Source organism: Notechis scutatus, chromosome 5, assembly GCF_049901735.1.
Source record: "Notechis scutatus isolate UNSWTSFEM ecotype Mainland chromosome 5, rNotScu1.2, whole genome shotgun sequence".
Classification (NCBI taxonomy): domain Eukaryota; kingdom Metazoa; phylum Chordata; class Lepidosauria; order Squamata; family Elapidae; genus Notechis; species Notechis scutatus.
Genome location: NC_142013.1, coordinates 62048181 through 62066808, shown reverse-complemented (window position 1 = coordinate 62066808; position 18628 = coordinate 62048181). Strand labels below are relative to the sequence as shown.

The following is an 18628-nucleotide window of genomic DNA, read 5'->3' as shown; positions in this document are numbered from 1 at the left end:
TGGCAATTTTGCAAACTATAAAACATTACAAATGCATCCCTTGTTACCTAGGTGACTGCTGGATATTCAGGGCAACGAAACTCGAATGCCCCCAGGCTTGACAAAATTACAGTATCTTTCACAAATGGGGTCACTTTTATTTTAAGCACCATCTGCGTGTATAAGTTTCCATGTATTCATGATGTTAACAGCCTGGATCTTAGCCAATTTATTATGTATAGATTTTCAGAGCATTCTTATTAGCCCGAAGAATAGGAGTAAAACATATAGATTCATCTCTTCAGTATGTCAGAACTTGCTCAAATAGCATTTAATATCAATAAAACTGGGGAGGGTAAGAGGAGGGGGAAAGGTAGTATATGGGAAATAAATTGAAATGCACATAACTTGCTTGAGATATTGTCTAATTTTCCGGATGTTTTCAGCAAGCAATTGCTACAGAACAGCTCCCAAAGACTGTACCTCCAAGGGTGTTACAATACAATTTCCAACTTCCCTAATCAGCATTGCAAATGAGCTTGCAGGCTAAGGACAAGGTGCGTGAATTCTGAGGTGTCTGGAGGGCATCAGCTTAAGGAAGGTACCATATTCTCGGAGCCTTGCTTCACTAGCAGTGGAAAAAGCTGCTGGCTTAATGATGATGCCCTGACTCTCTTTGCTGTCCTGTTTTCTGGCTACAGCTATTTTGTAGAATGGAGAATAGCACGACTGGGCAGCATAACCAGTAAGTTTTGCATACTGTGAAAGAAGGCCAGAAAACAAGGAACCAGAAGTTAAAAGCCCTTCACGGCATGGATCCAGGTTACTTGAGGAATTGTCTCATGATTCCAATTACATTGACCCTCACCTGATCAGGCAGGGAGGGTATATCATGGATCTTGTTGGTTAAAAAAAAGTCTGACTGGTGGTGTCTAGGAAAAGAGCCTTCTTTGCTGTTGCTTCTGCCCAATGAAACATCTCACCTCCTGAGGTGAGGTTGGTCCTCACTCTTCTGGAAGAGTGCTAAGAACTGGTTCTGTCAATTGACGTGAGGATCAGGTTCTATCAACTCGCAAGTGTGGTTGGTGGCATGAGGACATCCTCCCTATTGTGCATATGTTTGTAAGGGTTTTATGGTTTTATTATAGACTGCTCAGTCACTGGAAAAGCGGTATATAAATTTTATTAATAAATAGAGCACTGTTTAATGCAGAGAGAAGCAAATATTTGGGGAGAGGGGACTGCACTTAACATTTTGGAACACTAAAGAATACACTAAATAGGTTAACAAAGCCAAATGAGCAAGGCCATGTCACGTGGGTGGATATTTTGAAGAGTAGTCTGTGTGTTGTTGCAACAGAATTGAAATAAGTAAGTGAATAAGCCCTTTAATTAAGGCTAGAAGTCCTTACTTACTACATATTTGCTCATCTGTGTATTATGTATATAATATTTAGCTGATTAAAGCATCATTTCTTTTTCTTCCTCTTACATTATGCTGGTTTGGAGTAGTAAGCAGTAAGCCCGTTGCAAAAAGCAAGCACCAAAAGGATCAATATCTACTACTGCTTTATATGTTGCTTCTGAATTTTAATTTTATTTAGCTTCCACTATTAAGTGATATTCTTAACAAAACCCAACTGGGCACACTAAGCAATCCATTAATATTTTAATTACTTACTCAATGCAACCATGTTCAAAAAGAGAGTCCTGGAACTAAGCTAACTTTCTGCTTACTAATGGTGCCTGTCTCTTTCCTTGCTAATTTATCTAGATTCAATCTGCATAGTCATAAAGAGAAGGAGTTGGGGAGAATTCACATTCCCCAAGAGGCAAGTTGAAAGAACTGAAGAACAGACTGTAAAGCTTAGCAATGGGTTTCTTCTTAGAATATAGATCTAGTTTCTAGTAGAATCCTGTTGCTGTGAAAAAGATAGTTCATCTCAGCTAGTGGCATAGGCCTTGTTGCATCTGATCTGATTCAGCCTCTGGTCCTATGGGCCAATATCTTGAAAATAAAATTGGTCAAGCATACGTATCAAAACAAGAGAAGAAAATCCCATATGAATGGATTTCTGCCTTTGAACTGCATGGAAGTATGGTTCATTCTACAAGTCTGTCCAAGAAAATTTTGCTCATCAAAATAAAAAAAAATCATGGACCAAAATTCCATGCCTTAAATAAAGAACCAGATTTGGCTTCCTATCTCCGTAAGACTGTTAACCTTATACAAAATCTATGAGATAAGCAATATAGTACTAGACTTTTTGAAAACATGTATCAATATCACTCATAGGGATATTTGCCTTAGTAATAGATTCATTCATCTGTTTTTCCCTTTCCCCTTCTCATCTTTAATAGCTATAGCTACAGGAAATAAATACAAGAGCTGTTTTTTAAAGGTCACTGTTCCCCTGCTTGCAAATTGCAAGCATAGCAACATTGAATTCTTTGGTTTGTTTCCAGGAAAAAAAGTTGTCAGAAATAAATCATATATCCAAAACTGTGGCATTATAAGATAGAAACATTCACTAAGATTTGGGTGGGAGCAAATGGAGATTGAGAGATTTTTTTTAAAGCAAGGATAGGAAGGAGTTAATAAGGAGTTGGATAACTTGTGTAGAAGTTGAGCTAATAAAAATATTGCTTTGTCTACTGTGTTTTGCCTGTTTAAAATCATCTGGGCACACAAAATCTGACTGTTGAACGAAGGGAAAATTAAATTGTTCACATTATATGTCACTAAAAAGACTTCCTAATGGCTCAAAATCAACTCTGTGCCTGCTACTTCCCTGGTCTCTCTTTCCTACACTTGTTCACAAGCAACACTAATATGATTTATTTGACTTTCCCTTAGTTATGTGAACATGCTATGTTTATAAACCATGGTTTATAATGTAGCTTGATAAAAGAACTCTGTGTGGTTGCATTAATAAAAGAGTTGCCTTAACGATAAGATGGGCAGCACATAAATTTAATAAATAAAAAAACATGATTAACTTGATTAGAGGATGTGAATTCAATCATTAGCTTCAAGAAGGCTAACTAGCAGCAGAAATAAGATTTGTTTCTAAGCTCTAACAAAGGACTCTAAGCAATGTTCACAGTTTTCATTGCCTGCATAAACTCTGGGAAGCCTTGTGCTTTTAATCCTCATAATTAAGCTTGTTCAGAAACTTTTATTATAAAAGGTTAAGAACTTAAGCTGCTAGCTTTTCACACACTGCTGGTGATTTTGTTTTGCCTTGTCCCCACCTTCAAATCATGATAAATTTGCAAAGGTTTATGCAGGAACTGCTTTGCACATGGAAAAACTCTAGAAGTATTTTTCCAAAAGCTGCAGAAGGAGAAAACATCAGATTAGATGGGATTGGATTTTGCCTACCAATACACAATAGCATTAGCATTAGATGTTTATCAAAAGGTTCAGAAAAGTCCATAGACAACAAATCACATTATAGTATTGGCAGAAGCAGAGAAACCCAACCTCAATGAGGCAATGAGGTCCAAAGTTAATGGAGATTTTCAAGGTAATTTTTAAAAACAGACTATTTTGCTAATATTTGTTTTAGGAGTTGATTTTAATGATTTTTATGTCAATGTAGTAGTATTATCAGGACTAGTGAGAAAGTACACACTTTCTCTTTAGCACCCTTGTCAACTGCATTAGTCTTTGCAAATATAATTATCACATCAATAGAAATAATGAGCTGCCCAAAGATATAAAACCTATCTCTACAACCTCCTTTCTCCATCAATGGAATGAAATTTCATGACTATGCTGATGTAGCTATACTTGAAGCAGCTGGGAAAATATATGTGGTTACTTATCTTTTTAAATAGTTCTATCAGAAAAACTTGGAAGGGTAACAAATCCTCAACCTGTCCCAAGTTAAAGCGTAGGCAAAGTGACAACTTTAAGATATCTTTTGCTTCTTTTCCTCAACTGGCAGGTTCCCACCCATCTAATAAAGGGATGTCAGCTCAAATTATTAAGTGATCTTTCTTTGCTTTCCTTCTCTCACCCCACCCCACCCACCTTATGTCAGCTGCAGAATTCTTTGTCAAACTGGTAAGTGCCCCATTTGTCTTTAATTATAGCTAGCTGTACATCCAAGGCACAAAGAGCTGGACAACTTGTGTGCACATATGAGGATCCATTCACTAAGTGATGCAGTCAGGAAAGTTATCCCACTCACAATTTGGGCATCACAGGGTCTTAGATAATTGGTCCTCTTTTAGCTTCAGATTGAGCCCTGTTGACTTCAGAGGGCTCCTGTATTGTTTCATATTGGGGAGAGGTGCGTTCATCTTAAAATGTATTTTAAAATGGAGTCAATACATTGTAAGATACTGTTATATCTTTTTCTGCTGTTTTTTTTTTTCAAAACTAATTTGAGATTTAAATTCAGTGGTTATGAAAATAGAACCGTATTGACAGTCTGGCTTTTTACTGTATATATGTTTAATCCAAAGACTCAGTATGCATTTTTCCCCCTAGCTCCTACCACATTTATCCTTATGATGCAAAAAGGCTGATGGAAGTGTTAAGCTATGCATAAAGTCAATACATAGGAAGGCAATGAAACTCATCTGGCTGCCTTAACTCTATCTTTACGTTTCCCTGACTTATGTTTAGGACTCCATGCTGAATATGCAAAAGCAAGCAGTGAAAGTTAGATATACAGATATCTATAGATATACAGATAAACACACATAGAAAACTCACTGGATTGTATAGATACTTTGAAAAATTGTAATACTTTGAAAAATTGTGTGTGTACATGTGATATGTGTATTAGTTTTATACCGTTATTATTAAAAAGAATAAAACAAGTTCTGATTTCCTGGATAGCCACCCAATTGCATATATCTTGTCCTTTAAATTTCTTATAATCATACTAACTATTAGATCAAATTCCAAGGGAACCTTTTAAAAAGGTAAAGAATACAGACCAAATTAACTGACAAAAAAGTAACACGTCAAAATAAGGAATATATTATTATGCTGTTCATTTTTTCTATAACCATAGAAGACTAGCAACATTTATCCCCATCATAAAGAAAAATTAGAAAAATCATTAAATGCAATGAAATAAATGAATTGAGAAGATGAGTTTTTCTGAAAATCCTAGACTTACTTGGAAATATAAACACCTCTACTATGAAATCTCTTCCTTTGGTCCATTCTGTTTCAACAGTATTTGGAGACAATATTTTCCTAGCCATATTTGAATTACTAGGTTCAGTAAAGTATGTCAGATTTCATCTAATTAAACTTGGAGACAAAATAAATTTAAAGATCAGTTCACCAAATTAATATTCTATCAAATGCACCACCCAAAACAGAAAGCTCAAATAATTGTAATTCTCCCTGAGATGTGTTTTTGTTTCCTTTTATTTTAAAAAAGCATCATTTCTCCTTTGCATTGATTTCTTTTTCCCTTTGAATAAAAGACAATTATCAAAGGCTATGTTTTTATATTCTGTTAGATTTTTCGTACAACTTTTTTTCAGAATTACAGAAACTTTGGATTTCAAAATATCTATAGGATAATGTAAACTTATCATTGACATTGTAAACTGATTCAGTCTTTAAACTAAGTTGAATGATTGGTAGAGGTTGATGGGCTCCGGCTCCCTTATGGCTGATGGAGCCTAAGTTTAGCAATCTAAGTTTCTTATTTTTGCTATGGAGCTATTTTTGGTGTGTGAGAAATTCCAGTTTATGCTGAACTGAAGGGGAAAAAGATTTTATCTGAGATGAGCTAAATGTATATTGTAGTATTGTACTGTGAATGACAATTTTATGAACAGTTGGTGGCAATCAGGAACAAAATCAGATTATAACTGTGGACCCGAGAAATCAAGTATGGTTTAAAAAGAAACTTTTTTTTACTTAAAACAAAAAGGGCATGTGGCCAGATCAATTAGCCATTTAATTTGCCATATATAAGAAAATACTTTTTAATGCAATTAAACAAAAATGCTGACCTTTTCAAGTTTATTTATTCAGCTGTACGCTTAAATGTTCAAAACTGAACAATCTGATCACATGGCTCTCTTAACTATGTACTCAGTCAGTCCGTGGAAATCCAGGAGAGGAATTTCCTGGTCCTAGGGCAGCTCTGTCCCCTGGGATGGGTAATGCTGCCAGAGCTCCATTAAAAAATATCAGGTTATGCCTCCTAAAAAAGGAATATTTCTTTCTTATAACTATGGATTCTACCCTCCCTTTCTAGACAAGATGGTAGGTATTCTTCAAATAATAGATCACAGTATTCCATAACAATATCTGCTTCTGCATATATGCTACGCAAAAAATTTCATGGGGTGGAAAAAAGTTAGGTTTTCGCCCAAAATGACCTTTATAATGGAAACACCTATCCAATAAGGCTTAGGAGATGTGGTGGGAGAAATATTGTCCTATTAAGTAGAGCTTTCATGACATTTTCAATCAAGAGCTACTTACGGCTGCCTTGATACTAGAAAACCATTTCACTAACATAGATACATAGAGAGGCAGCCACACTTTTCTGTATTTTAAAAACACAATTGCTACTGATTACCATTGGAAAGCAATGTAAGGTAGGCAGTGGAGAAGCAGACAAACAGGATAATTTTGGGATCTATCCCAAATCATTCTGATTTCTATCTAACTTTTGTATACCAGAAGCCTGATTTGACTTTTTAAGTTCACAGAACAAGAACTGAAATACATTATTTTACATCCTCAGCACATGATGAGAGAGCTGTCATTTAAGTATTTCCTAAAAATGAGAAACTAAAGCTGTCCCGCCCCCCCGCCACCCAGTGAATTTTTACAAACTGCAGAATTGATACTTCTGAGTTGGCAGAAGTTCCTAAGACTAAGCATAGGCAATGCATTTAATTAAGTTTCTTATCAATTCATCTCTGCTCAGAGAAGTTTCTATGGCATTTCATCGCGTTTATTCATAGTTACACTGGTATAGGATTAATGTACTAGTGAAGATTACTTACTGATTTTAAAGCAGCGCATATTAAAATCAGTAGTTGTACATAACCCACTGTCAGAAAAATAAAATACACACATACTCTAACAACAGTTTCAAACAATACATTCTTCTCATACTAACATAGTTCCATCTTAAATATTCCAAAACTGATTTTTTCTGTTTTTAGCCTCATAGCAGATTCATGCCTTATCAACTATCCATTTCTCTGTCTCTCCTCATCTCCTAAAATAACAAGATTTCTTCACTCACCTCACTCATAATGATGAGTTTGAAATGAGAGTTCGCAGATCCTCACTTCCTCAAGACAGAGCTGCTGGGCTACACGCTCTCTATACTGTTTCTAGCTTTTCTCTTTAAAAGGGTTGCTCGGAAGCATCATGCTTTCAATAAACCAATAAGGAGCTCTTACCTGCTGAAGCCCCTGGCATGTATCAGAGAGCGCAAAGGGCCACCTTGTGGAAAGAATAAAAAATGCATCCTTCAAAACCCTGGGAAAAGAAAAAAAAATCCAGCATAGAACGCAGATGTCAGAACTGAGAAGGTGGACGATGAAGTCTCTTATTGTTCACTGACAGATATCATATCCATGAGAATCATAAAAGGAAAATGTTACCCAGTTCATTAGAACTCGTACCAAACTACATCCCAAAATTTGCATCCCATGTTTTTCCCCAAGAGAAATTCCTGTGTCTTGAACATCTGCAAACTGCAGCTGGTGATACATCCCTTTGTTTCATATAAAGAAAACATGAACACGAACTTTTTTTTTGGAAAGTTTTATTTGGGTTTTCACAAAAACAAAATACAAATAAAACATCTTTTTTGAAAATAGCATGGTCCCAGGTTATCACTTCTTCATACAGACACCAAACTCAATTTCATGTTCATTTTTATATTCTATTCCATATCTTATTACCGTTTTATATTTTCTACATAGTTTTTCCCCTTTTAATTTTCTCAACTTTATTTTAATTATCTCATCTCAATCAAATCATTATATTTATACTTTTGTCTGTCCTGTTTCAATTTCATATTATCTTTTCTTATTAAACAAATTTTTCCCTGTAGTTACCAATTGGAGTATGACACCTTTATATCTTTTAATTTTATCAATTCAAACTCTCATTTAAGCTTCAATGTATACCTTTAAGATTATAGCATTCAATATAATACATAACTTCCAATCGAATTCTGCTTGGTACATTCTTAAAATACACACTATATTCTTAAAAAGAAAAAATTATATATATATGTAAATAAAGCACACATTCCATTCCAATTCAGTTCTATCATTAATATTCATTAAAATCTTAACATCTTTAACATTTCTTTTCAATTAAATATCATACTTCCTTGGGAACGCTTATAAACTTTCCATAGTTAATTCTTTTTTTTCCATATTTCTCACTTATATTTTTATAAATCATTACTAATAATTAAAAATGTTCCCATTTAATTCTCTCAATCATTTTAATTCATTTATTTATTACCAAACATTCAACTACATTACAGTAAATATGTTATCCATCATTTTAATCATATTTTCTAAAATTATTTCTGTTTATAATATAACAATGCTATCTTATGTACCTTTGCAGAATCCCTTTTGCAATTAAATTTTCACCCATTATCTCTAAACAAGCTTATGGTTACAATCCTCATATCTTTTCCCTGTTTCTCCATTTCTTGTTTCTGTCTTTTACAACTTCTTTTCCCTGCCTTCTTTCCCCTCTTCTTCTCCCTCCCCTTTTTACCCCCTCGTCTCTCTACTTCTAACTCTCTCATCTGTAATCCCCTCTTCTGTTGCTTTCTAATATTATACTTATCTTTCAAATTCTTCTTCTTCTTTTTGGTTGTTTTTTCTAGTCTTAAACCTTTCACTCTCTTTCTCCCTTTTCTCCCCCCCCCCACTTAAAATTATTTGATCATTAAAAATGGCTTCTTCTTTGTCCCAATCTTCTTGTTCTGCAAGCGTTTCTTGTTGTTTCTCATAGATCCAGATCTCCATTTCTAAGAATTGAAATACAAAGCCAAAAGAACCTCTCCCTTCTTGCGCATCTTCTTTCCATTTTTTAAGTTCCATTTTCAGTTCTTCTAAGAGTGATACCATTTTAAAGACCTTTAAACAACCACCCGGTTAATTTTAGTCATCCAGATGCAAAAACCAAAAATCACCAAGTAATCCAAATAATCCAAGGCTGTTTCTTTCTGCTTCTTTTTTCCACTTTCTCTTCCTGGGGTTCTATTATTTTGTTATCAAGTTTCAATTAAGATGTATCTTTGAGGAAACTTGTTGAAATTTCACTGTAAGTTCCTTTTAGTTACAGTTCCATTCCTTAGTTCCAGGCAGTCTCCTCCATTTTTCCAGATCCTGCCCTTTTATTCTTTTTTTCTCCTTTCCTGCTTTTAAAAACTTTTAAATATCCAGAAATCTTTATTATCCATTTGACTTTTATTTTCAGCTTAGATGCCTATTAATGTCAAAGTGGATTTTTTTCCAATTTCTTACTTAAGTCTCTTAGCTGTCAGTATAGGAAAAGGAGGAAAAAAAACCAAATCTTTTCCCTTTTCTCTCTCCTTCGCAGCTTAAAAATTTTCTTAGGGAACAATGTTATTGTTTTTTAATAGTTTCAATTCCAGGGTACCTTATTTGTTGCTTTTGCTGTTTGACCCGGTCAACCAAAACTTTCACTTCTTATCTTCCTCCTGCACATTTTTTTCCGGTCGAGTTCTTCTTTGTGGTGGCCATTTCTGACCACCGCTACAACCGCCTTCGGGAAAGGGATTAATGGCCAGCTGGGGAGGAGAGATGCAGCTCTCTTCAACCCTGCAGGCAGTCTCCCCCTTCTTCACCACCTCTATGGGTTGGCTTAGCCCTGAAACCAGCCGGCTTGGGGCGCTCCAGCGGCGAGCACGGATCGAAGCCTCGCAGGGACGAGGTTTCGGTCTGTCACCGAAGAAGCTCAAATCGGAAGCCATGAACACGAACATTTTGAATAGAAATCCTGGACTGGAAACTGAGAGGGGAAAAAAAAACCTGACCGGAAGTTTATCTGCCTGCTAAAATAAATACCCAGAGCCAGAGTCAGATGCAGGAGGGGAAAAATCAACTGCACTGTTTCCAAGCACAATGCACATGTACACAAACAAGCAGAGTGATCAAGTCTGTTACCGGAAAAAGACTTAGAATTAGCATTTCACATGCTTGAGCAATTGTCAAGTCTCCGGCAGCTAGGTTATCTGGATTCCACTTAAACTTTCTGGATTCCTGCTTCTGGTTCTCTGATTGGCTGGAATAAATCATGGGATCAACACCAGATTAGGAAAACAATAATCCCAAATAGAGTTTGAAAAAGTTGAATGTCACCAAAATATTGATTTCTTCTATAGCTTCTGAGATTGAGAAGTGAAATACTTTTAAAACAGCTCTAAATAATTATACTTTGAGATATTGTTTCAATACAGTTCTGCACCATATCGTGCAATATCTTGAATCCCCAGGGACGTGTGCCTAGATCCTTTTGGTAGACTTCAGCCCAATATTTCTCATCCTGGCATGTGTGATAACTTTATGAATAGTGGAAACATCTCCTTTTTCCCCTCAGTTGACATGATTTTCTACAATTCTTCTTCGCACCACTCATGAGGGATCTTGCAGGGAGAAGGAGGAGTTAAAGTTTTCCCACTCACCTTTCTTCCTACCTATTTTAGGTATCTAGCTGAATTTTAGCCAATAGCAAAGCTTGCCATAACAGTAAGCCATAATGTTGCTTGTTTGGTTTTTGTTTAGCATATTGAATAAATTGTTGTTTATTCAATAAACCACAACTAAATGAAGCAGTACTGAGAGCAATGTACAGATCCAGCTATATAGTTTTGTCTTGGCTAATAGTAATGGTAAACTCAATGTTTACCTAATGTATTCCTTCATTGTCTAGGTATACATTAATTTGTACTCTATTCCATATCTTACTCAATATTTCATTGCCAATATAAGCATTTTTCTTTCTCCAGAGCTTATCTGTCTCAATAGCAAAACCTTATAAGGAGAAACATCCTTCAGCTGAGAATGCAACTTGGAGCTTCAATTTCATAAACATGATTGGATGTGGCCACCATTGGCATGGGTGAAATAAAATGTTAACAAAAACAGCTGGTTTTTTCCCTGGTACTCTTTAAACACATTTATAAATCTTGGCACAATATATTAAATGTCAGGGCAGCAGCATTGCAATTAAAGATTAAAATAGTTGCTGGTGAAAAAATGACAAGCATTTCTTTCTTTAAGGGCAGACTTGCTTGCTTGCTTTTTACTTGAACTGTTCACTTTTTTTTTTTTTATAAAATAAGTTTTATTAATTTTCAAAACACACAAATCATCATTATCCATTACATGTTTAAACCTTTTTCCATTATAAATTTAACAAGTCAGATAAACTATAATTCTGTTTTAAACCATTTCCATATAAACATACAAAAACCTCTTATCCAATTTCTCTTTACTTCTCTTTACTCTTATTCAATTTCATTATTATTATTTCATCTATTTCTTTCTGACTTAGTTACCATTATTCTCATTCTATATTTCTGCAAGGTTTTATTAATTCTCCCCCAAAAAAAAAAACATATACACACAACACACAAAACATAAAAAAAATCTTTTGGAAAGTAACTTGGACCCAGGTATCTCTCTCTTCATGGACTTCAATTATATTCATGCTCATCTTACATATCATTACTTATTTTATTTACCATTCTAAGTCTTCTATATTAACTTCTCCACATATTTCACTCTTCTTAATTCTATCTTAATTAATCATCTTAATTTGAGTCATTATATTTGTATCTTTTGTCCATTCTTTATTGTCCCTTTGTCTCGTTCCTTATAAAAAAAAAGAAGTTTCTCCTGAAATCACTAATCAGAGTATGATGCCTTTCTATCTCCCCCCTAAATTAATCAAATTAACCTTTAAAATAACGCCCAATACCCAATCCGATTTTGCTTGGTACATTCTATCTAAATAGTACATCCAGAATAATTAAATACATAGTTAAACAATAGATCTAAATATTAAAAACAAATACTATAATAGAAATTTTATAATAACATCAATACCATAATCTTATTAAACTTTTTAATTAAAACTCAATATTCTAAACCTCCCCTCATATTATTAAATTTTAAAACCAATCATTATTAAACATTTCAACATTTTAATCTCTTATCAACTCTTAAACCACTTAAGTTTTCTATTTCTAATACAATACTACAATATCATCTTATGTACCTTGCAAAATCTTTTTGAAGAAATTATACTTTATCCTTTATCCCTAAAAAAGATTCCTTTTTCCCATTTAATTTCAAAACTTTGTAGCTTTTCTCCACCTTTTCCCTTTCTTTCTTCTCCCAACAAACCTTTCTCCCCCCCCCCCCCCTTCTTCTAGCCTCTGCCTTACTGGCTTCCCTTCTCTGTCGTGTTCCTTTTCCCTTTTGTTTACTATCATTATATTGATTTTGCACCTTATTTTTCCCTTTCTTAAGTGTTTTTTAAATCTTAAGTCCTTTATTTCTCTTCCTTTCCCTCTTCCTTCTTTCTTGGTCGAGTTCTGAAATTTATTAAAAATGGCTTCCTCTCCTTCTTCTTCTTCTGCTGTCTTCATCTGTTGTAATGTTTGTTGATAGTTAATAAGCGCCATTTCTAAAAAAAGGAAGGCTTCTTTCAAACCAGTTTTACCATTTTTTTTGCTTGTTCATAATCTTTTCTCAGTTCCTCAATAGAAAGAGCCATTATAAATCTTTTCTTTTCTTTTCCCCTTCTTTCTTCTTACAACAACCAGAATATTCCAAAGAAAAAATAAAGCAGTCCCAAAGTTATCAATCAGTCCAAACCAAGGCAGAGTTCTCACTTTCTCCTCCTGGGGTAGTATCAATCAGAGAAAAAGAAAGTCCAAATCTGTTTCTTAAAATCTTATTGCCATATATTTTAGTCTTCAAATCCTTAAGGCATCTCCTCCAACAAAGTCTTAGCATACAAATATATTTTTTTTAGTCCTCTCTCTTCCCACTCATCGCTTAAAACCAGTTTTCACCTAAAAAAAATAGGTTTCATAATATCCACTTATTTATTCCATAGGAAAAGAGGGTAAGCTTTCCTTTCAGCACCACCAAACTGCCGCTTTTTTCCTCTTCTAGAAGGTATCATTCAGAAAGTCATACTTTTCAGGAATTTTGTTAAATATGTCTTAGAGTCCTAGGAACCAAGAAAAACTTTCTCCTTTCAAAAACTTTCTCCACTTCCTCCTGCGCATTCTTACCCAGCTGCCAGCTTCTTTGTGGCGGCCATTACGGACCGCCGCTGCACGTCTTGGGAAAAGGGGTTCTGCCGGCCGGGGAGGGGTCTGCAACACCCCAAACCCCTCTCCGGATCCCCTACCTTCAGCTGCCCCTGCAGGGCAGCCTAGCTCGTACCCGTCCGGATCGGGCCCCAAAAGCGGCTAGCGCAGCAGGGATCGCGCAGCCGCGAATCCCTGCCGCTCGCGGCCGACAAACCGGAAGTCCCTCTTGAACTGTTCACTTTTGATCTGATGTTGCCTTACTCAACATTATGTGTGCCTTTCAATTATAGAAGTATCCATAACATTCTACGTAAAACCATGATGGCGAACCTATGGCACGCATGCCAGAGGTGGCACGCAGAGCCCTCTCTGTGGGCACATGCGCTGTCATCAGCTGCTCTTCGGGTTTCCAGTGCATGCGTGTGCACCAGCCAGCTGGTCTTCACGCATGTCAGAGCACCAGCCAGCTGATCTTCAGGTTTCCTGCACTCCAGCATGCACGAAGACCAACTGGCCAGCGTGCGCATGCGCACTTGCCAGTGGGTCTTTTGGTTTCCGGTGCTTTGGTGTGCACACGCATGCACGCATTCCAGGTTGGGCACTTGGTGCCGAAAGTTTTGCCATCACTGACTTAAACTGTGAAATGGGTTTAGGGAAATATCAGGAGAAGCTAACCATGATCAATTTATTACAAAAAAATAGTACTGTGCCAGTGGTGGGATTCAATTTTTTTACTACCGGTTCTGTGGGCATGGCTTGGTGGACGTGGCAGGGGAAGGCTACTGTAAAATCTCCAGTCAGAGATGGTATTTGCCGGTTCTCTGAACTACTCCAAATTTCCACTACCGGTTCTCCAGAACTGGTCAGAACCTGCTGAATACCATCTCTGTACTGTGCCATGATGAGTACACTTCATAGATCCATGTTGGTTTAATGTGGGCTGGTAGATGGGCATTTTCTGACTAATCAATCTAGGGCTGAGCAAGATTGATTGGCCTAAAGTCACCTCAGGTATCTCTTAATATTTTAAAAGTAAAGCAAATATTTTCACTGATGCTGCCTTCTGAAGTTGATAGAGCATGGATGTCAAACTCAATTGCCTCATGTGACGTATTGTAACATATTACAACATTTTTTGCCTTTGTGGAGCCAGGGTGGGCGTGGCCTGAGTGTAATGCATCTGGTCCATGAGCCGCCACTTTAACACCCCTGTAAAGCTCAGCCAGAAGAAAGGAAGAATTCAATATGTCTGCATTTCCATTATTAACTGATCCTTTACTGGAAGAGATAGAGGCAGTGTATTTTTTCTTGGAATTTTAATTTTTAATTCACGGATTCTTTCTATATCTTGTGTTCCTCCTAGATAGCCAGTTACCGTAGCTACCAGAAGGAGCCTAGAAACTTTTGAAAGTAGTCCCTAACAGCTTTGCATGGCATTCTTAACTTGTTACTAGTTTGCAGGATAATAGCCTGGGCCTGCCAGGGCTTGAATAAAGTGCCAGCCTTTATTGTAGTCCCTGTTTTAAAAGCATATTCAGGTCAGTTAATTTCCTAATCCCCAAACAGGAAAAAATAATAACATATGTGGTCTTGACACACACAAAAATCGCATATAACTAGAAGGTATTCATCTCTACAATTCTGATACTTTAAACTAAAATCATGTATGCATTTATTGGAGCAGAAGGGGGGGTCGCTTTTTAATGCCAAGGGGATGCATTATGATCATGAATGTTTTTGTCATGAACCAGGAACAGGCTGTGACAAAGAAGTGGATGTGCAAAACCTAAATTTATGAGAAAACATTACTGGGAGAAATGTACAACTAACCGCATATATTTGTAAAGGCTAGACTTTTACATCAATGCAGCCTGATTAACTCTCCAGAGTCACAATATTAAATTAAGCATTAATGAAATATTAATTCCAACTTTGCTATAAATATAAATTATACATGCTCTGAGAGAATCTAGGTAAAGATAATGTCTTCTTTGAGTCAAGCTCAGTTCCTGATGACTCCATAGACAAGCCTTATGCTTCATACTACTTCATCTGGGTGATCTTCTTCTGACCACAATATTCTGGCCTGGGGTCTTCTGCAGGAATGTTCCAAAAAGGTAAGATTGTGGCTGTACTGACATAATCAAAGTCTGCCCTTTTTACAGCATATGTTCCACTTGTACGTACATATGCTTGTTTAAAAAAGGGCTGGAGTTTCAATTGTCAGACATGCCCTTCTCTTCTCTTATGTCTCAATTCAGCCTACAGCCTTGCTATTTCCTGGTGCCTTCTATACAAATACTGAACATCTCCCAGACATTTGAAGGATAAACAAGCATGTAAATTATATGATGTTGGATCTGGAAAATGTTGGACTAAATTGCTCATGACATGAAAAGCAAGCAAATTGATATTCTGTTTGTTCAGAGGCAGTGTCCTTCACTATTTGAGTAACCGTGTTCATATACTATATGAAAAGAATGGTTGGTTTGATTTTGCTATAATTTATTGTATAAAACCAGTCTCTGGGTTTTGTAAAACAATGGTTTGTAAAATAGCACAATGTGTGGACTCGGTGAACTGCATTACATTCAACCTATCATGGTTAATACACTTAGCTTTAGGCTAATCTGCGAACAGTTGAGGCTTATTTAATAAATGTGGTTAAAGAAACTATACTTATCAAAGTGTGTCAACCTAATCAATGAGAACTAAGTTCTATTTGGGTATGGAATTTAATTCGCCAAGAACACTAATATTCTCTTTCTGCACCACCACTTAGCAATGACCTACTAAATGCAGATGTTTGAAAGAAAACTTACACAGGCATATACTGTAGCTTTCGGTATAAACAAACAAACAACTTTTTACACTGTGACAGAGAGGTCATATCATTTGCAGCTCTTTCTTATACAAGCATCTAGTCTGTGGAAAAGCAGCAGCAGCTGATGAGAAAACAGAGGTTTGGTGTAAGCATTTTCTTTATGCAGGAAGATGTACACTCCAAGAAGCTTGTGAGAATTAGTCTCTTCTTTGCTTGATGTCTCTGAATTGACTCTTCACTTCTGGCTATAACATTTGGGGACTTATGCAACTAAGACCAGATGATTTAATAATAGCCACTCATTCTCTCAATAGATACATATCTGGTTTTTAAAGCTGTTTTTTCAAGATGGAGAAAAATAATAATTGTTATATCTGTTATATTTGACTGGAGAAGCTAACAGAACTATTATGCTGTTTTACTGCTTAATCATAACAAATCTGTTCAGTTCCTCTGTTTTAAATTGAGTGGGAGACTAACTTCCGAATGAATGTCAGGGTTTTGTTTGGGGGGGAAAAATCAACCTTAGAGAAAGAAGGGAGTGGGATGGGTGATACAATGAAATGCACACACACACACCCTGCATATTGTAAATACAGGCTAATTTATTCATAGAAAAGAAAAGAATCAACAAATACTATGTGATAAATATTGCTGTCCAATTATTTAATCAGTAATTTTTTTTGATAAACTCCAAATATTCAGAAATTCAGAAATTAAAATCAAGCTTCAAAAGTAGAAAAGAATTCAAATACAAATTCTCCTTTTCTATCCCTTGGCAGATTGTACTATTATGTTACAATAAAATATTACTGGTTTAATTATGATTTGCTAGTTAGATGAGTGGATCTGCACCATGCATCCTGTGATAAACTGTCATATAGAAAGAATAATCATTGGGCTCACTTCATTTAGACAAAATCAAGGCAGCCACAACATGGTTTATACCAGGCTTCAGATGGCATTTGCTTCATTCCTCTCTCTTCCTTAGAGGACAGGTTTGCCTATTAGACTTTGGTGAGGAATTCAATAGAATAACAGCAAACAATAAAAACTGGCACAATAGAGCAGGTCACATTTATTATGATCTCTGCTCATCCGTATCCCTAACGTCCTCTTAATATTTTTATTTATTCATTCATGCATTCATGCATACTTATATTCATATGCATAAAATTGAATCCTGCTATTTACACTCAAGCCAGTTTGAGACTAGTATGGAGCACAATTATTTTTGCAGTCTGAAAAGCTCTACACGTTTTAGACTATGACCCACTTCCTCAGGCTTTGAAAAGATCCAGAGGTCCATCTGTAAGTTTAGATATATGGGCTTAGTTTCCTTTAGCAACAGATTATTGAAGACATATAAAATTCACTAGTAGTTGATTATACCGTAGCAATAGCAGTAGCACTTAGACTTATATACTACCTCATAATGCTTTACAGCAGTCCTCTCTAATGGTTTATATAGAGTCAGCATATTGCCCCCAAAATCTGGCTCCTCATGTTACTGAACTTGGATGGATGGAAGGATGGCTGAGTCAACCTTAAGGAGTCGATATTTCCATATATAGAGGGTGATTTGGTTTTTTTACAATTCTTGTTCTAATTACTAAGACTCTAAGCAATGTATAGCAAAACAAGAATAAATATAAAAGAAACATGACAATAAATTAACCAGACACTCAAGATAAGCACTTCCGATCAGTTCAACTGCAGGATCTGAAAACATGTGGGGCAGTGGAAAACATGTAGGGTAGACAACATCCTCACAGTTTCCCCACTTAGTATATATAATAGGTCTGGGTGTTTGTCCACCAGCATGTCATAGATCAGGGGTCTCCAACCTTGGCTACTTTAAGACTTGTGGACTTCAACTCCCAGAGTTCCTCTGCCAAGGTTGGAGACCCCTGTCATAGATGACTCTAGTCTTATTCCACTGCTTTTACCAGCTGCAGCTGGAAACCAACCTTTTATCCATTTGGGTTCAGGACCGGGGCAATCACCAGAGAGATACACATTAATATGTGTCCCCTTTCCTACTAACACTGGAAATAATTAACTAGCTTCTGTACCATTAAAAAAAGAAGAAGTCAGCTCAGTGGAGAAGCTAAATAACCCCATGTCTTACATTATGCACGAACTAGGCCTGCATGTTGTTCATACTAGAGAATCACTTGAAATGAGGAAGAGTAGCTGCTGGAAGACACTAGCCCTTCCCAAATCCCACATAGAATGACTTTGAGAATACAGCAGCAGCTCTGTGCCTTTCTGATGTTTAGGTTGCTATTATTATTTTTTTATTTTTTTTATTTATTTATTTGATTTGCCAATTGTTTACAAGATAATAAGTATAAGTGTATACATAGTTGTGAATACATGAAATGGATACATATAAGAAAAATAAAAGAAGAATAAGAGAAACAATAGGACAGGGACGGTAGGCACGTTGGTGCGCTTATGCACGCCCCCTACAGACCTCTTAGGAAAG

The 18628-nt window shown here is 36.1% G+C and overlaps 2 protein-coding genes across 2 annotated transcripts in view; both read right to left on the bottom strand.

Annotated features, from left to right (window-relative positions):
* PCP4 (Purkinje cell protein 4) overlaps positions 1-7363 on the bottom strand; it is a 64736-nt gene extending 57373 nt beyond the window's left edge. The window contains exon 1 of the mRNA XM_087966886.1: positions 7227-7363. Coding sequence (XP_087823012.1) covers positions 7227-7235 — 9 coding nt within the window. The 5' untranslated portion in view covers positions 7236-7363. The remainder of the gene's footprint in view (positions 1-7226) is intronic.
* The window catches only part of LOC113424465 (cilia- and flagella-associated protein 47), an 851958-nt gene that overhangs the window by 380080 nt on the left and 453250 nt on the right, over positions 1-18628 (bottom strand). The window lies entirely within an intron of this gene.